Source organism: Mesoplodon mirus (genome assembly GCF_964341445.2).
Source record: "Mesoplodon mirus genome assembly, chromosome: 2".
Classification (NCBI taxonomy): domain Eukaryota; kingdom Metazoa; phylum Chordata; class Mammalia; order Artiodactyla; family Ziphiidae; genus Mesoplodon; species Mesoplodon mirus.
This window is the reverse complement of record NC_138977.1, coordinates 50,066,686-50,090,528: the sequence shown is the minus strand read 5'-3', so window position 1 is coordinate 50,090,528 and position 23,843 is coordinate 50,066,686. Positions and strand designations below refer to the sequence as shown.

The following is a 23,843-nucleotide window of genomic DNA, read 5'->3' as shown; positions in this document are numbered from 1 at the left end:
TAATTAATTTGAAAAAAGATCTGTGCTTCTGATAATTGAAGAGTGAGGACACAGACACAGGATTGTTAGAAACTTTCTTGCTGGGGTAGAAGCAATATAGGAACCTCCAACCCCTGATATATGGATGAGTAAGTAGGTCCTATCATTGACTGTAGACCAGAATTTGCCAAAAAAGCTTAAGTTATGAAACTAAGAGTCTTGTGGCAGTGGGTGTGGTGGAAAGAACAATTAGGTACTTTCTTGGACAAATGGGAAAAAGAGTACTTTAGATCCTGGAAGAAATGGACAAGGATGAAATAGCTTCTGGGAAAGGCCATCTTTTGACTTGATTATCTATGACTGGGCTTTCTATAATGAGAGACAAAAATTTCATTCTGTACTTGACAGAAGTTTCAAAATGCAACAGCAGATTGAGATAAGGCAGTGTTAGAAATTTTCCCTTCTCTGGTACAATCAGTCATTTAGCCAACTGGTGCTTAACTGGTTGATCTCAGAGGCTTTCCTTTTTCTAAGTGGGGTGAGGTGCCACGCTTCTGGAGCAGTGACTTGCAGTCTTGGCTAGCAGCTTCCATCAAGACTGATTAAATCTGAATCTCAGAGAGGGGGGTCCTGGGCACTGTTCTGTTTTGTTTTCCTTCAGATGATCCCTTCTTCAGATGATTCTAATATGCAGCTAGGTTTGAGAATCACTGGTCTATAGGAAGTGGGGATGAGACTTCTGTGGTGGGGAGAGGTACACAAAAGGGAGGCCTAAAAAGAGAAGCTTCTGAGCCTTGTTTATTTTTAGCTATTTATCACTAAATGGAAATAAACAGTTAAGTTGATTAAATTCTCACTTCATTAGAGTATATTACATACTGACATAATAGAACAGCTTTTCCCTTATGTTTTAAAATTTAAATCTCCAGGAAAAGAAGCTTTGTTTTCCAAGAATTTCCAGTTAGGTATTAATACACTAATCCTGTGTAGACCACTTAAGGAGATGGTTCCCAGGTGATGGTTTAAGAATCACCTGTGGGATGACTTAGGCATCCAGAAAAACACAGGATGTTAGTACTGCAACTTGAAAGACTTTAAACCTTGCAAAGGGCACAAAAATAGCAGAAGGCTTGTGTGATGGTTAAACTTAAGGTGTCAACTTGGCTAGGCTATGATGCCTTTTTGTTTAGTCATACATTAGTCTAGATGTTTCTATAGGTATTTTGTAGATGTGATTAACTCTCCCACCAGCTGATTTTAAGTAAAAAAGATTATCCTTGATGATGTGCGTGGGCGTCAGCCAATCAGTCAAAGGTCTTAAAAGCAAAGACTGAGGTTTCGCAGAGGAGAATTCTCTGTCAAGACTGTAACGTGCGTGAGTTTCCAGGCTGTTGGCCTGCCTTGCGGACTTTGGACTTCCCAGCTTCAGGATTGTGTAAGTCAATTTTATCAATCTCTATATCTCCTATTCTGTTTTCTTGGAGAAACTCTGACTGATGGAGTCTGTGGATTTCATTCTTAGAAACAAACTATTGTTTTGTTTGTTTCTCTCATGAGGACCAGTGTTTTTTGAGGAAGGTGATATGTAAGGTATAAAAAATTGAGGACAACTTATATAATAGACATTAACCAGTAAAGTCAGCTATGGTTGACAGTAGTAGGTGGAAATTCAGAAGTGTCTCTTTAATGTTGGGAAGCACTTAGGAAATAAACATAAATTCTGGCAATATCTTCTCAGAAAATCTGTTTCCTACCAAATGCAACAAATGCAGGCATTATTATGGGTATAAAGTCTAAAATTAAGATTCTTGTACTAAAATGATGGAATATTTGGGTCAGTGATTTTTAATATTAAAAAATGGTGAAAGGTGTTCAGAGTTTGCTGGAAAATATATCCAGGGGAACCATGACAACACTACTTCAACCAATCATGTAATATTTATTGAATACTTAGTGATAAAAAAACACCCAGTTCTGCCTAGTCAGACGTAAAAATACTTGACCAAAATGGACCAGTTTGTAAGCAGTTCATGAATAATTTGTAAATGTGACCTCTCAGATAAGAGCAGAGCAGAAGTTTTCAAAATTAATTTCACAGAGCCATAATTCTGGGCCATATTGAAAGGAAATGAGATCACTGGTTAAACGTAGACTGTAATAAATTGTATACCGTAAGTTGTAACTCTTCAAGGGACATACACTACATTGTGATTCCAAAACTAATTTGATCAGTGAGCACATTCTTCAGGTATGCCTATGAATCTTGCCTGGTGTGCTAGAAATGAAAGCTCAGTCTTTGTTTTTTACTAACTCTGCTACCTTGGGCCCTTCGCCCCCCTTTATGGAGTCTCATTCCTCTTATATCTTTTATCAATGCTGTTTACTTCTCAGAGTTGGTTTTGAAGCTTCAGCAAGTTAATTTTAGAAATGAAAAATAGACTTTAAAAGGTCTAAAATGCTGCCTACAAGTGAAATGGGTAGGTTGCTGCTTTTTTACTTCATGGAATCATCTAAAGAACTACCCTGTTCGAGGTTAATTTTCCCACTTGGAATCTTTGTGGGAGGATAGAACTGCATATTCTGCTGCAGAAGCTGCAAGGGGCAGGCATTGGCTTTCCCAGTTCTTGGCAGCTGAAGTCTTGAGCACCTGATCTTGGTTTAGTTAATGAAATGCAACCTGCTGGGACTTAGAATCTTGAGAGGGGACCAGGTATGATTTTGGTTAATATGACTCCAGTTATATTTGCTATAAAACATGCTTCGTCTCTACCATAAAACTCTACATCTACCACGAGATGAATTTCAATCCCTTGAAGCAGTTAACTATAAATATAGAAGGCTTTCCTTGGCTTGCATTGGTTTCAGAGGAATATTTATTCTGAAAACATAATCTTTCTTTCAAAGCAAAATCTGTTGAGTTAGAACACCTTCAGTTTCCATGGGCAAATCAAGCACATAGAAAGAATACCTTATAGTGTATATACGGTAAACTGAATTCAGCTGAAATCATTGTATTTACAACTTTGACCCAATAAATTGCTCTGAGGACTCGTCTTTAGCAACAATGAACTGGTTCAGGCTGCACAGATTTTCTTTTTGCCAGGCAGATACTACCTAATTAATGGCATACAACTTGCAGCTGGAAGCAAGAAGGTATCCTCAGGAGGTTGCTTTTTCTTTAATTAAAAACAAATTTTTTTCTTTAAGAAGTGAGCTATTCCAGGCTATTTATGGTAGAAGGCTGTTAACTTTTTCTTAATGGTACATATTAAGCCTGAGAAGCTATCAAGGCATGGAGCTCAGTGTGCTGGGAAATGTAAAGTGGATGCTTATGCCATGAATCTTTTAGGACATAGCAAATCTAGAAAAAAGCAGGGGCTTGTGAGGCTGAGGCTGCCTCCTGTAGTGTCTTTGTGAAGGTCACAGGAATAGTGCTGGAGATCAACATGGTAGCATCATGCTCAGTAGCATTTATGGTTTGCATTATAGTTCAATTTATTTTGTTAACAGATCATCACACTTAACATTAACAATAGTACGAGGCTCTTGCAGCTGATAACAAGCAGGGAGTATCCTAGTTGTCTCCCTAGGAGCTCTGATTTTGCTTAGGTTAGGCCGTCAGATGTCATTCCCAGAGTGGTTCCAGCTTTAGGTCTGTGGGAATAATGGAAATAAATGTTAGAAAACCAGAGCTAATGGGTGACAATCATCCTACAGTTCAACAGATGCATATAAGGTCAGGTTATTATGCATAAAGATAAACCTGTCTAGCGTGACCCGTGTATCCACTACAGCCCACCGGATGGGTCCAGAGTCAATGTAAGAAATTCCCAAGGCCTGAATATAAAGCCACCACTGTTAAGCTAAGGTACATCATACAGTTTTTTTTTCTTTGAACAAATGGTGTATGTAAGTTTCTGATGTATGAGTATGAATAATCACTGCCAGAGCGAAAAAAACCAACCAATGCACATGAGGCCCCTCAGTCATGGGACTGAGATAATAGTTCAGTCGTTATTTTAGTAACTCACTGAGTGTAAGGTTTTAATCAAATCACCTTCTACTTTGTAATGAAGCAAATGTGTCTCCCCCTTGTTTATTTTCTTTTCCAAGACACCACAGCAGAGTTGTATCATAATTCTATTTGCACAGTGCAAGAAATTCCATCTTTCATTGACCTCAATGAGTTTATGCCTTGGAGTGAGGATGAGGAAGGAGACACCTCCAGGCTTCCCTCATGTTTCTCTCGTGGTGTCAGCACCTAGTTGTGCTGAGTGTGATTCTAGTAGTATTTTCCCTCTGACTCGATTCTGCAGCATGAGCTAACTCCTTTATCTATTGGCAACCCAAGGAACACTAATTGTTTCCAAAGCTGAAGGAAAAAGATAACTGGCTTTGTGTGATTTATTAAAAGACAGTAATTCCTTCTCCAATGGGGCATGCAAATATGGTCACAATCAACTTGGGGGTTAGAAGAAATTGATCAAGGGGCCCAATAACTGTCAAGATAAGTCAGTTTTATAAAAAGACTTTAGTTAAGAATGAAATAGCATCAAGCTGTTGAGTGAAAGACATGAATTGTGGGTGTACCTGAGGATGGGAACACCTTGAGACAAAGGCTTCAGCTTCTAAAAGCTGTTCAAATCTCTAGAGTGGGGTAGGCTTTCAGTGAAAAATACATAGCCAGCCAAAGTTAGTTTAATGGATTTAGGAAATGCTTCATGCTAAATAATGTGCCACTTCTGTCATCAAGAGCATAATTGTTAGAGTAAGAAAAACCATAAAAGAACTTGGATATATTCTACAGCAATTTAAGATATGAAGAAAAGGCTGGTCTATGGGGAGAGGGAGGAGGGAAGACAAGTGCTCACTACTTAGTTTGGAATCAGTCAAGTGCTGGATTCAGAGCAGCTCACAGCTGCTGATAATTAAATGAATCCAGGATAGTCCTTCAGAGCTACAGAATTCTACCTGGAACCCAAGAATCATAATCTGCTGGCTGTGTTCTAGAAACCTAACAGAACTTTTAGGTTATGGCATCATTATTTCTAGACTTCAAGTGCCCCAGTCCCACAACCTTGTGAACAAGGTATAATTTGCTCTTTCAAAGCCACAATTGTTCCAAATATAACAACCCTTTATAATTGCAGATTGTGATTATAATAAACAGGCAGTGGGTAAAATAGAGCTTGAAACCTATGGAAGGAATATGTGACTGATTTTTAGGGCTTCCTTCTAGCGGATCAAAATGTGTTTGGGTGGCCAAACAATTGGGTGATGCAGAAATTGAAGGACTAATTAAAGGCCATAGAAAAATATTGACTAATGTGAGAGAAATGATAAAATATTTATAGAAGATAATGACTAGAACCAGAAGAATCAGCATATTAGAACCCTTCATTAATCTGTCACTGAAAAAAAACAGTTTACCTGTTGACTTAGCTAGCATTAAATATTTCAGAAAGTTAGGTTAAACAAAAATCTCAATCTATCAAATTAGTGTTACCTCTCCTTCAAATACCCTGTTTTTCAATTTGTGCTCCCAGGGACTGAAAGAATATGAATATACATGAGATGCCAAAAAATGCACTGAGTTCTTAGAGAATAACATAATCTGGTGAAAACAAATTCAAAGGTGAAGTTATATGGCTTTCCAAACAACCCGAATTCTTATTAAGGCTAGGGATACCTCAAAGGGTGGGAGGTGAGATAACTGTTGTGTATTGGGATTTTAACTCTATATAGATTATATGTGGATTGAGATGAAGGGAGACTGAATTAATTTAAATGAGGGAAAATGATTAGTTTAGCAGCAACAGAGACCAGATACTATTTTTAACTCTAGAATAGTTATACTCAAGTAACTTCGCTTTTAATTTTTTTTTTTTGAGGTACGCGGGCCTCTCACTGTTGTGGCCTCTCCCGTTGCGGAGCACAGGCTCCAGACGTGCAGGCTCAGCAGCCATGGCTCACAGGCCCAGCTGCTCCGCGGCATGTGGGATCCTCCCAGACCGGGGCATGAACCCGTGTCCCCTGCATCGGCAGGCGGACTCTCAACCACTGCGCCACCAGGGAAGCCCAACTTTTAATTTTTTAATTGAGGTATAAGTGACACAACATATTAGTTTCAGGTGTGGCCTTTAGCCTTTTTCTCCAGAAATAGTTCAGTGAACTTACTTTCCCTTTAAGACACAACAAAACACAAGAATATATAGGCAGGGAAACTTGTTTAGTTTAGATTCATATTGCAGACAAAGAATGTTGCCTGCCATCAGACACTGCAGCTGTCCTGACAGTGTGCCCTGAGGGGAATTCAGGATGGAGAAAAACAGAAAACTTTCGGTGCTCTGGATGCTGGTCCTATGCATATCTAAAGCAATAATTTCAATGATCCCAGATTCTTGCACCTTCCCATATAATAGAAAAGAACTAAAATCATTAACTTGAGATGTCTGTTCTTTGTGATTAGCAATAATCTTTGATGTTCAACTTCATGTTTGTTTTTTCAGCAAAAAAACTCCTATATATCCTGGCTCCTCCCTTACCTCCTCAGAGCTATCTGAGAGGCTGTCTCCTGGGCTGTAGTCCTCAGTAAGGTCCCCAAATAAAACATAACTCACAACTTTCAGGTTGTATGTTTTTCTATAGTCGACAGTTGTATCAGTAGTAGAAGCGGCAGCAGTAACAACTTTGCTAGTATTACTGCTATTTTCTAGGAATTTTATATGCATCATCATTTCACTTAATCATTACAACAATGCTGAGACGTAGATATTACAATTTTCTTCTTACAGAAAAGGGAACTGAGCTCTAGGCCGTTTAATTTAAGTTTATAAAGATAGACGGAGAGGAGATTCTAATCCAGATTGGGTGACTCCAAAAATGAGTTTCCTTGATCATCTCCATTGCAGTGCCTCTCAGAATGTTAATTTTCTTTTGCTGTTTCTAATGATTCATATTGTTGATAGTTGGAAGCTTGAATTTCATTAGTCAAAGGCTTTTGCTTCCATATCATTTTAGGAAAAGGTATCAGTAAATCAGCAAAGTTAAAATTTTACATCATTGAAAAGCCTGGTTAAGATCTGAGATAAACCAAAACCACTTTTTTTTTTTTTTTTTTTTTTGCTGTACGCGGGCCTCTCACTGTTGTGGCCTCTCCCGTTGCGGAGCACAGGCTCTGGACGTGCAGGCTCAGCAGCCATGGCTCACGGGCCCAGCCGCTCCGCGGCGTGTGGGATCTTCCCAGACCAGGGCACGAACCTGTGTCCCCTGCCTCGGCAGGCATACTCTCAACCACTGTGCCACCAGGGAAACCCTAAAACCACTTTTTAAAATCATTTCTTTAAATTTCAGAAGCAATATCTTTAAAATGAATACAATTAAATCTAGAGAGAATATATTTTTGTAGAAATGTGCACAGTTGAGGTCACCTTCAGTTTAAAGTATGGAGTTCTATTGAAATTATTTTATACTTTTAATATCTTTATCAGGCATTTTTTAATGGGTGAAAATACAATATCTGAAAGAAGCAAGTGGTACTATTTCAACAGTGTTGCTTTAATTTGAGGAATGCAGCTTTCCTTCTGAGAATCCTGCCATGTTATCTTTAAGACTTGATGGTCTCTGTCTTCAAACTCAGTTTTTTCTATTGAATGCATTAAAATCCCTGAAATGATCTCTATACTGTCATTATCTTAGATGTGAGGTTAAGATGGATATAGTACCAGGCTGGGGATCTGAATTCTAGTCCTAAATTTGTCAGAAGTTGGTCGTGTATACTTGCGTAAGTGCCTTGACTTTTCCATATGCTTAATATTCTCGTCTCATAAAATGACTTTAAATAATTGTTAGAATAATTTGGACAAATAGTCTCCTTCCCATTATGATTTTAAAGATACATTGTACAAAGCTGGGTTCTTTGCTGCCTTTAAAAACCATACTTACCTAAGACAATACACATGCATCAGGACTGTAGGGTATTCATTTCAGCATCAATCTGAAATGAAAAAAATTATTTAAATCATGGAGTGTTTTGTTTGTAGACTGGTAGGTCATTTCAGAAGGTATAACAAATTTTTTTGAACCTTGTTTAGAGGAAAGGATTCTTGTCAAAATGCAGTTTTATATTGAACTTTTAATTGACCATCCTTCACATCCTTATTTAGTTTTACAGTGTCCCTGCTCTTGATGAGTTTACAGTATTCCAGGAAAAAAAAAAAGGAAGAAATGATAATAGTTAATAAGTGCTAATTATTGGGTGTGCACTGAATGTTAAAGCATAACAGCTTGGGTGCCAGGGAAGGATTCCCAGAGGAGGTGGTGTCTAAATTGAATCCAGAATCTTGATGAAAGATCGAGCCATGTTATAGGGTGCGAATAGGGCAATCTGGGATGAGTCATTAGGTGCAAAACCTTGAGGTAAGAGCAACTTTAATGTACTCGAAAAATTGCAAGTAGTTCAGGAGAACCAACACAAGAGGAGCAAGAAGTAATGATCAGTTTGGAGAGGAAACCAAGGGTCCAAATTCTTTGATTAAAAAAGAAAATTGGACTTCAATTTAGAAGCAACAGAGAGCAATTAGAATGTATTAACAATTTTGTGCTTTGCAAAGGTTATTTTGACCTCAGTATAGAGATGGAATTGGGTGTGAGGCACTGGAGGAAGACTGGAGATGGGAGACCAAGGGTGTAATCCCGGCAAAAGATTGCCTAAGAGTACTGACAATGTAGAAGAAGGCATCTACTGAGAGATATTGAAGAGTTAGAATTGATAGGATTTGGAGTTTAGTTGAATGTATATAGAAGTCAAGGATTCCATTTTAGACAATGTGTGAATGATGATAATATTTACACATTTAGGAAATAAGAGGGGGTTTTAAGGGAAAGACTTTGGGCATGTTGAGTTTGAATTTCTTGTGGGACAAGAGAAGCCCCCACGGGCAGTTGGATAAAAATGTTGGTGCTGAGGGGAGAGATTCTGGCTAGAGGTAGAGATTTGAAGATTGAAGGCATGTCCATGGATGAGAACACTCAGGGAAAATGTCATGTCATGAAAAATGAAAAAGATCAAGGAAAAACTCTGGAAAACATGGAAACTTAAGGGATAGGTAGAAGAGGAAGACAATACTAAAGAGAGTAAGAAAGTAAGAGTCAGAAGGAAAAAGGTAGAATATGATAATGCAGATGACAATTGTTTCAAGAAGAAAAATAATTGTGGGTATCAAGTGCTTTGCAGAGAAGGCTGGTAAGATAAGGACTGAAAAATGTTTATTAGATTTAGCAAGAAGATTTCAGTGTGACTTTGCCATTAGTGGTATGGTAGCATCAGAAGCTGTACTGCAAAGGGTAGAGGAATTAATAAGAGGTGTAAGGAATGAGAGTATATACTGTTCTTTCAAGAATCTTGGCCGTAAGGGAAGGAGAAAAGTAGCTAGGGAGTAGTGTCTAAAGTTCTTAGTTTTTTAAGATCAGGAGATAAGTAACTTTAAATTAGAATCATTAAAAAGGTATTGTTGAAACAAAAGAGTATAACTAATGAAAGAAGATTCCAAGGAAGTGGGATGAATGGAATTCAGAGTGATACTACTGACCTGGTATCATTTTTGCTATTTTAACAATAATTTTGGATTTTCAGTCAGTAATTAATAGTCTTCTGGTATCGGTAATTTGCCTTTGTCATTATTAGCTAAATTAGGGCTGAATTCTGACAATGACATGGAGTGACAGTAACAGACTCATGAAATAAACTTATGATTTTCCTTATATAATCTCTGTATATCTCACTCAACCCATGTGTAAAGGGGAATTATAATGTTACCTAACATTTAGAATTGTTTTAGATCATTCTATAAATACATGTAAAGCTATTAATATTCTGCTTAACAAATAGAAATGGTTTAATAATTGCTAACTATGACACTGAGGATTATAAAATCTACTTATACTGAGAGATGTAACAATTTTTCCTGAAGCATGAGAGAGAAGAAAAGGGGAGAGAGAGAAGGAGGTGAAGGGAATGAGAGAGGAAGAGTCAGTCTCCTCTTTGCCCAGCTTCTCTTGGCTATTTGCATTTGACTGTCTTCGAAATTTTAATGATCAACTCCAGCACATTACAGTGGCTTTCTGAAAACTTTGGGAAATCTGTTGGGACATCTTAGGGATAGCATAGTAATGAGTTTTCAGAAGAATGAACAGGGATGCCTTGCCTGAATGATGGAGAGAAATTAAAATCAAGTCTAATTTTGCAGCTATAAGTTTTTCTACAGTCAGTGGGCCTCTATGGAATATAAAAATGGACCAGTTCTGAGTGCCATGGTAGAGCCAAAAGAAAATTACACTGATGGTTCTATTTCCTGATCATTTCAAGATCAGGGTGAGCGCAGGTAGGGGTAGATGACCACACAATGAAACACTGATTTAGTATGGTTCAGAGGCCCCTTCTGCCACTCTTCTAGCAACTGGGCCAAGTATATTTAGAATGGCAGACAGAAATGGATCCCTGGATATAAATGACTTGGAGTGAATGTAGTAGATGGGCACTACTTATAAGGAAAAGAAACTGTCAAGCATTTGGACAAGGAGATTAAATGATAAACTAATGATAAATTATAATCCAAATTATAGGGTAAATGGGACAAATATTTACACTAAGCATTGAGAATTAAAGTGAATGCTGTTCTAGCAGATTGAAGTCAGAAAGCAGAGGTGAGCACACCTACCTCACAATGAGATTAATGTAGAAAGACAATCAAAAAGGCTAACACCAGAGGGTCTAATGTCCGAGGGCTCTAAATAATCAAATGTTCATGAGTATCTCAACTCCATTCCTCTCACTGTTCTTTAGCAATTACGGGAAGTCTGGCTACTCAGCAGCAGCACTGCTATAAATTTACTGGTTATGAAGCAAGAAAATAGAACATTACAAAACTGCCTTCTCATCATGGTTGTTGAAAATAAAGTTTTAAAATGGCAGTGTGTTATAATGAAACATATAGTGAAAAGCAGATTAAAGAAATGAAAAGCAAGAGGCTTGAAGGAAGCATGTGCTTCGTGCATAAAGCTCAGTTTGTCTCGTATGAGGTCAAAAAGAAAAGTGTGTAGCTGGATGAACAGATGATGGGACTAGAGATGGGTTACAAAAGTGGTATTTTTGACAGAATATAAGAAAAGGATTTAGGCTTTTTTTTTTTTTCTTGTTGTCTGCATGAAACCGTCAGAGCAAATTCTGCTGATAGAAAACACCTTTTAGGTAAGGTGACTTTTTTTTTTTTCCCTTCTGGAAAAGGCAGCCTAAGCAGCTATTTATATTACACAAAGCCAGTTGGTAGTCCAGGAAGGAACTGTTCGATTTAGTTGCCTTATCTAAATGTTTTAATGCCGATAATGACCAAAATATCCTAATACTCCAAGTGTTTCAGTTTTTTAGAATCTTACTTGTTTTGAATTTTAATGAAAGGTGAACATGAGATATTTCTCAGCAGAATTTACAGAACAGGCTTTTATTCTGTTGTACCCTTTTCATCTGGAATTCTGACTTTACAAATTATTACAAACAAGGTTGGCAAATAGGTTTGGGATTGGAGTGTATACATTGAAATTGGAGGAGAAATCAGAATCTTCAAGGGTATAGAAAAGAAAGACAAACAATATGATGTAGCTCGATTTGTTAATTTAAGGCTTTGTTTGGCAGTATACGGTGAAAAACAAAACTTCACTAAAACGTTAAGAGAATTGGTACGTATAACCCAAAACTTAAAAGAACAAAAACAAAGGCACAAACAGCTTTTCACAGTCTAACTTTCCAAAAACCACTTCAAATATAAAAGAGCCTCTACTGAGAAGAGAGAAAGACATTTTCTAGTTGGTAGAGAAAGCCAGACTAGACTCAGTAGAAATTATGAGGAGAATATCATGGTTTAGTTTATAGAAAAATGTTCTCATAAATGAAGCTACTGGGCAGTGAAATAGTCTACCTCTAGAAGAAAATAAATCGACTGTATTTAAATGGAAGCTGAATGACCTGTGGAAGGGATTAACAGTAAAAAATTACACTAAATGAGCTTCAAGGTTTTCTTCTGACACACAAACTTTTGTGATTTTTATTATTAAGTTTTTGGATATTATCAGATGTGCTGTGATAGAATAGAAATAGAATAGAAAAATAAGAGAATAATAAAATGAAACCAGGCTTTGTTGCTTTCATGGTTTAGATGAACAAAACTTCATGTAAGTTCTTGAAAAAAATCTTTAACTTATAGAAAGGGACTTCTGATTGGCATTAAATCACTGGCCTAAGTAGTATTAACTTTTACACTATAGTTAAATTATTTTTATGTAAAGGCAAAAATGATGGGTCCAAAATGGATCATAAATGTTTCCTTCCCAATAGACAACAAAACCAACAATAGTTAAATCCGGCCAAAAGGGATACAACTTAATATCATGAACTTTAGAAAGAGGTGAACAAAGGAAGATACTATTTTGGTATGGCATAGAGTTATTCTTAACCCTGCCTCTATATTGCAGAAATAGAATGGGTGAGACATCAAAATTCTTGGAATTGTCACTAATACCTCAAATTCGCTGTAAAGTGAAATGGAGTGCACTCTTTATCTTTTTTGACTATTCTAATATAGCATCCTGAAATGACTGCTGGAGAATAATGGGTCAAATGGAGGATGTAAATAAATGGATTACTGCATCTGAAAAGGCCAACAAAACATTTCTCCATGAATAGGACAGGCAATCAATAACAAATGAGTAAATCTTACTATATAAGTTCTTAATACTATGCAGTGATTAAGTAGAGGGTTAAATTTTCTTACCTCTGAATTGCAGTAGAGAGGAGGTGAGTTTATAGAACAACACTTGGAGGCAAAGTCTGAGCGCTTGTCAACCAGCTCTTCGAGTTCTGTCTCTGTGGCATCAGGCAGTTTTCCTCTTAGCCTCTCTGCCAGTCTGAAAGGCCAATTTTATGTAAAGTTTTACTAGATGTGTTTTATAAACATGTCTAGTGCAAAATGATAGCCACTTCAGATCTTTAGCAACAAAAAAGGAAAATATAGTTGCCCTTCTTAAGAAAACTTAATATCTGTGGAATGATTTTTAGTGCCTCAATTTGAGATTAGAAAGTGAAACCTGTCCCTTGAGATCATGAAAGTAAACATACAAACTTGCTGAATTTGAATTCCCGCCTTTCCCCTTTCATTCGCTCGGTTGCATCAGTCAGCATGGATGACTTCCTCCTCTATTCTCCCTGACCTTTCATCTTCTCTCAAGTTCTAGATTTCAAACTCCTCAAAGAATACTTCCCTTACAGGACTTTGTCACCTTCATGTATACTCCCTCATTTTATGTAATTTTCCCTTCAGTTTGCCTACTTCTCAACTAGCTATACTAGAAAACACAAAAAAGGTTAAAAACTTAGGCTCTTGTTTTTAGCTCTACTATTAACTAACTCTCTATCTCCCTTTCAAGATGGTGCTAGGATCTGAATTCTCTTGATTCTCTCCCAGTTTGATTGGTCTATGATCTTGGTAACTCTCTACCCTCATAATGGTTTATGACTCCGCCTGGTTTACGACTTTCTCCAAGAAATACTTGCCAGCCCAGTCAGTAGTGGGATTGGGAAGTAGTAGAGACCCAAGTTTTTTTTTTTTTTTTTTTTTTTTACTCCAGTAGTGTGGATGGGTTTTTGGGCCCTGGGAAGAAATAGGTGGGTCCCCGCTAGACCCAAGTTTATCTGGAGTTGGGATTAGTAAGATGGATACAGGGAAATGACAAGAGGCTAAGGAGGACTAGCTTGCTTATAAAAGCGTTATTGAAAAGAGTTTGTCCCAGCTGAGAGGGAAAGCAAGTCAGACCAGAAGGAACTCACAGGATAGGGAGAAAAAGGGCATGTATGGGATTGTAAATACCTAGACTCAATCTTCTCTACTTTCAAAACTCAAAATGTCAATTTTACTGCATTAACATTTTTAATGTATTGAGATTATATAAATTATCACTCAGTTGCCCCGTAATCCTGGAGTTCAAAACTGTTGGCAGAGAACTTAATCTTGCATTATCTGTAACATTCTATAACGCCTCCATAATCTATTAATTATGTAATTTCTTGATAACTGGGAAATAACCATTTTGAACTTAAGGATTTCACAGCTTTTTTTCTTTTAGAGCTTTGTTAAGGTAGACTTGATGGGGGTCACTGAAGAAGGTGTCATCCTTTTGGGATTCTTTATAAAGGTCTTTTTGTGGGGTTGTATTTGTGCTTGCTTGATCTGTGTTGTTTAAAATGATTTGAAATGAATCTAAGAAATTAATCAAGTTGAGAATGACATGATCTTCTCAACAGAGATTTTCCAGGAAGCCAGTAAAACTTTCATTATTATGGCCTATTATGTTAGTGTTAACACTTATTTATAAAGAAATGCCTTCCTTTTTGACTTAGCACATCTAAAGTCTTCAACTCTGCTTCAAATAGCAGTACTGGGCTACTATTATTGATAAATTTGGAGAAATCAGCCAGAACAAGTCCCTTACTTTTTCTTGTACTCAGTAAATGTGTTTTCTGAATAATCGGCACACAGTTCTTGTCCCTTTTCAATGAAAGAAGATAGTTCTCTCGTCAATTGAGGGCCCTGTAAGAAAACAATTATTTGTCTTGAAACACTGTCCAGGGAGATGTTAAATCAGAACTCCATGCAATGTATCAAGGTGAGTGTTTATTATCTATATCAGATATTGGCTAACATTTTCTACGTAAGACCAGATTGTAAATATTTTAAGTTTTGTAAGTCCTATACAGTCTCTGCTGTACCTACCCAACTGCCACTATGGGAAAAAAGCAGCCATAAACAATAAGTAGAGCTATATGCCAATGAGACTTTATGAACACTGATGTTGGAGTCTTATATAATTTTCATGTATAATGAAATATTATTATTTTTAGAGCATTTAAAAATGTAAGACCATTCTTAGATCACAGACACCAGGCCAGATTTGCCCTATGAGCTGCAGTTTGCCAACCCATGATCTATAGCAAAGTTGATAAAGAAAATGTAGCACATTGTACCTTAGCATTGAAACAGGCATTAGAGTCTTCAGAGTGGCAGCATTCATCAAGGCTTTGCAGGGTTGGCTTAAGTATTTTAGTGAGGAATACTTCTGGGATATGAGTCTTCCTACTTAGGTCAAATGTATACCTAGCATGAAAGAGAAAGGAGATAACACTCTTTAACATGGGTAGATTTGTGTAGGCATGTCATGTTTTGAAATTTGACATCTATTAAGGCAGAATACCTGCGTTCTTAATTAAAAATAAGATTTAATTAAAATTGACTCCAAATCAACAGGTTTGAAGTTAAAATCAATATTCTCATTTGAATGCAAATTATTAACAGTTGCTTTGAAGCTATTGTAACTAGTTAATTTAACTCAAGTAAAATGCTGTATGTAGTACATATAAATTTGTTTATATATTTACATATAAACAGATCTACTTCAAATGCCTATGGAATTCTTTTATGCAACTATAATACAATGAACCCTATATAAAGCATCAAGTGAGTAACTTAGGTAGCTTTTCTGTGAAAGTAGTTTGTGTAAATTCTTCCATTGTCTCATCCCATTGTTTATGCATTTATAAAAACAATGAGTACTTAGACAAATGTAAATTAGTTTCAATCCAAATTCAGTCTAAATCCTGCTCTCTAATACTTGTAATTGGTTTTGGGGCCTGTTGACTTAATTGAGAAATATTTTTACACCTCAAGTATGCGCATACTCGTAGTTCATGCAACTCAGTATACGCAACCAATGGTTTATTTTAGTTCTTAGCTGGAGGAAAACAGATAAAGGCTTACTATTTCTTCCCATTTAAATTTCTTTGTCACTTAATGCTAGTGAATATCAATACTGTCAAATTAGATCAACCCTACTTACTGATCCAGGACTTTGGTGTTTCCTTTATCACACACATCTTTGTTTGTGGGCAACTTGACATCTAGCAGGTCGGGGTTTGGGGCAGCTGGCATGAAGTAAGTGCACACAAAAATGTCCATGGGTGTTTTTTCTTGACAACAGTCCTTAAACTTAGAATTCTTTGTGGATAAGTTGTCACAGATTTTTACTGTGTATTCAGGCAGCTACAAAAGCAATTGTGAGTTTGTGCATTGTTAGTTTTCTAGTTAATCTAATTAAAAATAAGGAAGGCAAGGAAGGCTTACAAAAGTCAGTGTGAATGCTCTTTCAAGGTACATTGGTAGGACATTTGCAGAGGGCAATTTGTCAATGTGTACTAAGAGCCTTAAAGTATACAATCTGATTTCCACGAATTTACTCTCAGAAAATAATTATGGGTGAAGGGAAGATTTAGCTATAAGGCTATTAAGGGCAGCATTGCTTAACATATTAAACTGAAACAACCTAAATCCAATAAAAGGGGACTGGTTAAATAAAAAGATGGCATATCTAGGTAGATAAATGCAGCATATGCAATACATACATAGAGTCCCACTTAGCCATTATAAGTCAGGTTATAGAAAAACACCTATGGACACAGACAGGTATCCTTAATGAAAAAAGGCCAGGTAACAAAGTATCTATTGCTAAAGAGGTCCACAGACATGTAGTGACTTTTATTTAAGTAACAGTTCAAATTTTTATCTACTTGAAAGGATTATATAAATGAAAGGTGAGAAATTTGGATGACTATCAAATTTTAATAGACATAACAAAAACAGACACTTTTAATAATGGTTGTAGTGTTGTCTAATAGAACAGCATAACAAAAACAGTCACTTTTAATAATGGTTGTAGTGTTGTCTAATAGAACAGATGATGAATGATGAAATAAATAATTTCTATCTGTACTGTGCAATACTGAGCATTTGAAAAGTGGCTAGTGTTACCAAAGTTGAAGTTTAAACTTTAATTTAAACTTAACTATATATGACTAGTAGATCTGCATTGGGCTCTGTAGGTAGAGTAAGGTCTTGGGAATCAGAATCTTGTCCTTGTGTGTGGACTTTGCCACTTGCTAGTTGTATGACTTCAAATTATTAATCCTTGCTAATCTTCTGTTTCCTCATCTGTAAAATTGAGTTAACAATATATTTAAATTTCATAGGATACATATGTGGATTCATTGAGATGATGCATGTAAAAAGCAGCTTAGGAGAATGCCTGCCACTCAGTATGTGGCTCATGATGATGATGATTTTCTTACCTCCTTAGCCATGCAGTCCTCAGAGGCAGACTCACAGCACTTGGAGAGGATTGTGGTAACACCTTCAGCCAGGGGCAAAACATCCTCCAGGTTTGCAGTAGGCACTTTTTGGGCAAATTTTATGAGATGGCTAAACAGTTAAAAATGAATTAGTAGTTTACCCATATTCTCAGTTTTTTTGGTTTCATTATGAACACAGAGTCGGGAGGAGTAATAGCATAATTTTAATTCCTCAACGGCTGCATAGAGCACAACTGCTATGTGATGGATCCTTTGTGCAGCAGTCACTATTCAGAATTCAGTCATCCCCAGTGAATCTTTTCATATTTTCAGTACTGATATAGAGCTTCTCTTCTGGCTAGATCTACGTAGTTGAAGCATGCCTTTAAAATGTTAGATCTAACGTATAGCTGATTCACTTTGTTATACAGCAGAAACTAACACAACATTGTAAAGCAATTATACTCCAATAAAGATGTTTAAAAAATAGTTGTGATAAAAAAAATGTTAGATCTAGGGGGCTTCCCTGGTGGCGCAGTGGTTGAGAGTCCGCCTGCCGGTGCAGGGGGTACGGGTTCGTGCACCAGTCCGGGAAGATCCCACATGCCGCGGAGCGGCTGGGCCCGTGAGCCATGGCCGCTGAGCCTGCGCGTCCGGAGCCTGTGCTCCGCAACGGGAGAGGCCACAACAGTGAGAGGCCGGCGTACGGCATAAAAAAAAAAAAAAAAAAAAGTTAGATCTAAAATGGCAATAAAGAAAGCACTAATGTCTATTCATAAGGCCAGCGTTGTGTTTTTGTGACCCCTCATAGTGTTTAAAATTTTTCATTAGTTCATTTAGAAACTACAGATAAAAGAAATAATGAAGACCTATAGCCCTAGACCACAGAGTTAATAAATGTTGATGTTTTGGTGTATTACCCTGAAGTATTTTATAAGGCTTACAAGGTATTTTATAAGCGATTATGCTCTACTATACCATTCACCGATTTTCCTTTTTCACTTAATATATCAGGAATAGGTTCTATATCATTCTTTTTAAATTGTGGCAAAAAACATATAAAATTGGCCATCTTAACCATTTTTAAGTGTATAGTTCAGTAATGTTAAGTATATTTACTTTTATATAACAGATCTCTAGAAATTTATCTTGCAAAATTAAAACTAGATACCTGTATATACTGCCCCCTCCCCACTGATCCACCCTCAGCCTTTGGTGAGCTTCTACCTTTTTGCTTTCTTTTTCTATGGCTTTTATTACTTTATTCTATATGAGTGAAATCATACAGTATTTGTCCTTTTGTGACTGCTTATTTTGCTTAGCCTAATGTCCTCAATGTTCATCCATGTTGTAGCATGTGACAGGAATTTAAGACTATATAATATGTAATATAGGTATGTATTGTATGTGTGTGTCACACTTTATCCATTCATCTGTCAGTGGACATTTGGGTTGCTTCTACCTCTTGACTATTGTGAATAATGCTGCAATTAACATGGGTGTGCAAATATCTCCTTGAGGTTCTGCTTTGAATTTCCTTGGATATATATGCAGAAGTGAGATTGCTGGATCATATGATGACTCTATTTTTAAATTTTTGAGAAAACTTCATACTATCTTTCACAATGGCTGTACCATTTTGCATCCCCATCAGCAGTGCACAGGGATTCCAATTTCTCCATATCCTTGCCAACACTCATTTTCTGTTCTTTTGGTAGTGGCCATCCTAATAGGTGTGAGATGATATCTCATTGTGGCTTTGATTTGTATTTCTCTTATGATTAGTGATGTTGAATATCTTTCCACTTACATATCTCTTGTTGAATCATCTGTTCAATTATTTTTAATCAAGTTATTTTTTGTTGAGCTGTAGAAGTTCCTTAAGCATTCTAGATATTAAACCCTTACTAGATAGATGACTTGTAAATATTTTCTCCCATCCCATAGATTGCCTTTTCACTTGGTTTTTTCCTTTAAAGTGCAGTAGTTTAAGCTTGATGTAGTCCTATATATCTATTTTTGCTGTGACCTATGCTTTGTTGTCATTTCCAAGAAACTGCCAAATCCAATGTCCTGAAGTTTTTTCCCGATGTTTTCTTTTAGGAGTTTTATAGATTTAGATCTTTAATCCATTTTGAATTAATTTTAATATATGGTGTAAGGTAAGGTTCAACTTCATTCTTTTGCAAGTGCAAATCCAATTATTCTGCACCATTTGTTGAAGAGACTTTTTTCTCAATCGTGTAGTTTTGGCGCCCTTGTGGAAAATCATTTGGCCATATATATTAGGGTTTCTTTATGAGCTCTCTATTCTTTTCCACTGGTCTCTCTATATCTTGTTATGCCCATACCACAGTGTCTTTATTTTTATTTATTTATTTATTATTATTATTATTTTTTTGTGTGGTACGCAGGCCTCTCACTGTTGTGGCCTCTCCCGTTGCAGAGCACAGGCTCCGGACGTGCAGGCTCAGCAGCCATTGCTCATGGGCCCAGCCACTCCGCGGCATGTGGGATCTTCCCGGACCAAGGCACAAACCCGTGTCCCCTGCATTGGCAGGCGGACTCTCAACCACTGCGCCACCAGGGAAGCCCCCACAGTGTCTTTATTACTGTTGCTTTGTAATATGTTTTGAAATCAAAGTGTGAGACCTCCTACTTTGTTGTTCTTTTTCCAGATTGTTTTGGCTATAAGGAGTCCCTTGATATTCCATATGAATTTTAGGGTGATTTTTTTTTTCTGTTTCAGCAAAAAAGAAAAAAAAATGCCATTGGGATATTGATAGAGATTACATTGAATCTGTAGATTGCTTTGGATAGTATGGATATTTTTACAACATTAATTCTTCCAATCCATAAGCACGAAATGTCTTTCTATTTGTAGTTTTGATTTCTTTTAACAATACTTTGTTTTCATTAAATATTCTTTTAAAATATAATTATAACAAACTGTATGGCATTCTCTCATAAATGGATATATCATGATTGATTTAAATATTAAGAAATATCTAAGTTTTTCATATTTAAAAAAAAATGTCGCAGCAATGTTTTTAGCTAAATCTTTGTCCACACTCAGTGATAGTTCCTTGGAGTAAATTCCAAGACATGAATGCAAGTATAAATTTATGATTAAGACATATATGTATATTGTTGTAGGGGGTTTTATACTATGAATTCCTATGCTCTGCATGCCAAATACTCTAAATGCAAGGAAAACTAAAGGGAAGTTTTAGAGAAGATGCCATTTAGTATTTCAGTAGTTCTAATGGAAGATTATTTTTAAAGGACTCATGAAAGTAAGTTTCTATGCCCTTTGGGGGAACCTTAAGATCTGGTGCCAGCATGAATTCTTTCATTACCATTAGAGGAAAAAACTTGTGGATCAGAGTAAAAGGAATTAAAGAGACTCTAAATACTGAAGATATAAAGCTGGCAAATCTAGATGTCTGAGAAGTTGAGGGAAGTGTAAACATAGAAACTGTCAAAATTGTTAAATTAACAATAGCCATACAAAAATCAAATTGAAGCTTATAAAGAAAGTAAGTAATTAGAATAAATTCATGAAGCCTAAGAGGTATACACTATAGAGCACAAAGCTTCATATAACAAGAATTCAGGAAGTTTTTTTCCCAAGAAAAACATGGGCAAAGCAAGTAACACGTGATGAATAAAAACGATTGTTTTTGCTTGTGTGTTTGTAATGCATGCTAATATGAATACTGAGGAGATAATATCTAGTGGTCTACCAGTCTTCCCATATGAGCATATGGAAAATGTTGATTAAAATCAAATTATGTTTTAGAAAAGTTTTGTTCCTTATTCATATTTTGTGTAGAGAAAAGAAAAAATAACTGGGCCCTATTTGAGGATTATTGGAGCATAACACTATGGTTTGTATCTTCTATTACAAACATTTTCTTAGAGAATCCTAATATTATGGATCAATAGTGCAGAAACAAACAGCTATACGTGCTGATGGTGCTAAATCTTTACCTGAGCCTTGATTTCTCCTTCCCATAAGCAGAGTATTGTGAACAGATTCTATTTGACATTGTGGTGAGAAGTGATAATTGTTTAAGCTGAAGTCTCTAGAAAATAAATGAGAGAATGTCATTAGATGGTCAGGATCCATTGAAAGCAGTGTACAGGAATGGCCAAAAAGAGACCATTTGGACTCCTTTTGATGACTAGAAAACTGAATTCTGACCAACGGAACGTTTTCCCCAGAGGTGGTTGTGTGTTTTTCCCAATTAACAAAATACGAAAGAGGCATTTTAAAAACGTTTACGGATTCCAGAATCGGAATCTTTCTAACATTATTTGAAAGGAGCGGCATTAATAGAAGAAGAAGAAAAAAGAACATAACTATGTAACAAAATGACACTTACCTCTTTCAAAAAGCATACTGTTGGGTTTGGTGAGGTACAGCATGACCCTACCATGGAGAGAGAACTCTTAGTGTAACTGACTAATAGTGTCAAAGGAGCTTGTCCATAATTAATGGAATATTCATACATAAATCTGTGGGAGGAAAAATAGGATTGGTCAAGACATTTGTGGCAAACAATCTTTTTCAGAAGTATTTTGATGGAAAAAGGGTGCATGTTAGTTGATATTCATAATATCTAAAAAGCACTAGGGATTTAGAGAAAGGGTTATAATACTAATCACTTTTAATCAGTATCTTCATTTAAAAAATCTTTTTTAAATTTCCATGTAGATTACTTGGGAGGGGTCATTTGTCCCTTTATTCCTTTAGCGTCTGCCATATGCGTGGCCTATGGTAGCTGCTGATTAATGTTGGTGGAAAAAATTGAAATGAAGGTAATGGAATTATCTTTCATTATCTCTTTATTCTAGACAATTGTTGTGTATAGGCTTGTTTGTTGTTGAAATTATTTTAATTTTTGTGAGCATAAGCCACTAAGTGTCTAAAGAGACTGAGATCTTAGGCAAAATCCTCCCTGAATTTACAGGGATGGGCGAGCCAACCAACTTTTATGAAATCATGACCTTGATTTCATACTTCTAAAGCCAGTTTGAATGATGTTGCTTTTGACTTCTGTGTGTGTATATATATTTTTTCTATTATCATAATTTTTTTCCAACTTTATGATCTTCTGAGAGTAAAGAATCAATATATAATCGGCTCTTCATGAATGTTAAATAAGAAGGTAAAAGTAATATGTCCACTAATGTGGTACAACAAATGTCATGTTCACAAGTGTTTCTGGGAATGTACTGTAAGAATGAAAAAAAGCTGTTTATTTCTTATGCTCTACTGGAAGTTAAATACTTGTGCACAGCAGTAAAATTCTGTCAGATGGAGTATGCAAGGATCCCTAACATAAGAGGAATCACAATAGCTGCTGTCAAATATTTGAACGTGTCATGTAGACAGGGGATCCAAGTGAGTCTGCTTCAGATACTAGAACTAGGATGAGAGAGGGTAGGCGTTTGGGAAAGTTGACTTCATCTCCATCTGAGAAAGCTATTTGTAATAGGCACTGACAGAGATGGGATGTTGTGGGTGACAGTCAAGTTTTTGTTATTGGTAATTGTCCGGGTTGTGGTATAAGAGGTGTTTATATAGAATAGGGGGTTAGATTAGACATGTATGTTATTTTATGCCCTGAAGTTTTACATATGATGAAAGCAGCTTACTGATCAGCAAACCCCTTGGGATCTTTCCTGAATGCCTCACAGATCTCATCATTTGTTGGCTCTACATAGGTAGGAAATTCTTGTGGCTGGTGCTTCAGGGCAGCCATACAGAGTTTCTTTTCAAGGCCCTCTTTGGTGCAGCACTCGGGAGTTCCTGGGTGCACTGGGAATGGAGAGTCACTTTCGCAGGACTTAGCAGACAATGCTGAAGTCTAGAGTGAGAAAAGAAAAGTAAACTCACATATGTGCAAGTTTCCAGGCTTATAGTTCTCCATTTAGTATAACAACTTAGTCTTAAAATTTAAAATTCTCATTAGTAACAAACTGGCCATGACAAGCTGCATTATTCTAGTTATAGGCTAGTACAGGGTCTTATGTGAAGACTCAGAGTAGGACCAAAAGAGAACCTTCATTAACAAGTTAACTGTACATGATTGCAGCTGTTAGAGGTTTGATCCTCTAGTTCAGTGTTTATCCACAGGGATATTAACATCTCTAAGGATGAGGGAGGTCATTTGAAAAAGTTCCATTGATTCTGAAGTGATCTCCCATCTGTATTCTGTTCTAAATACTGCTAAGAATGGGGACCTCCCTCTTCCCTCCTCCCCTCCCTTTCTTAAATGAACAGGCTCTTAATCCTTGACTGCTTTCGTCTTCAACATTGATTTACATTCCCCTATTCAGTGGTTCTTTAGCCTGCTTTTGCATCAGTGTATAAAACTAAAAAATGCCAAAAAAAAAAAAAAAGAGAAATGCCTGGGCTGCATAACACAGAAATTCTGATCAGTACGTCAAAGATGAGGCCTGAGGTTCTGTTTTTTCCCCAAAGTCCCAAAGTTTATTCTCCTATGCATCATGGGTTGAAGCACTGGTACAACTTAATTTACTGCCTCAACAGTGGTACATAGGTACGTGTGGGCAGACTAAGCCCATGGTAAGAGTACCACCAAAGCAGTTGTAGCAACAAGATGTTCTT

At 36.6% G+C, this 23,843-nt stretch overlaps 1 protein-coding gene across 1 annotated transcript in view; it reads right to left on the bottom strand.

Annotated features, from left to right (window-relative positions):
• Positions 1–3,449: 3,449 nt before the first annotated feature.
• The window catches only part of GC (GC vitamin D binding protein), a 36,875-nt gene continuing 16,481 nt past the window's right edge, over positions 3,450–23,843 (bottom strand). The window contains exons 4-13 of the mRNA XM_082629375.1: positions 22,868–23,079; positions 21,592–21,724; positions 21,197–21,291; positions 17,204–17,333; positions 15,919–16,121; positions 15,050–15,179; positions 14,518–14,615; positions 12,804–12,936; positions 7,924–7,975; positions 3,450–3,633 (exon numbers count right to left, since the gene is read on the bottom strand). Coding sequence (XP_082485501.1) covers positions 7,943–7,975; positions 12,804–12,936; positions 14,518–14,615; positions 15,050–15,179; positions 15,919–16,121; positions 17,204–17,333; positions 21,197–21,291; positions 21,592–21,724; positions 22,868–23,079 — 1,167 coding nt within the window. The 3' untranslated portion in view covers positions 3,450–3,633; positions 7,924–7,942. The remainder of the gene's footprint in view (positions 3,634–7,923; positions 7,976–12,803; positions 12,937–14,517; positions 14,616–15,049; positions 15,180–15,918; positions 16,122–17,203; positions 17,334–21,196; positions 21,292–21,591; positions 21,725–22,867; positions 23,080–23,843) is intronic.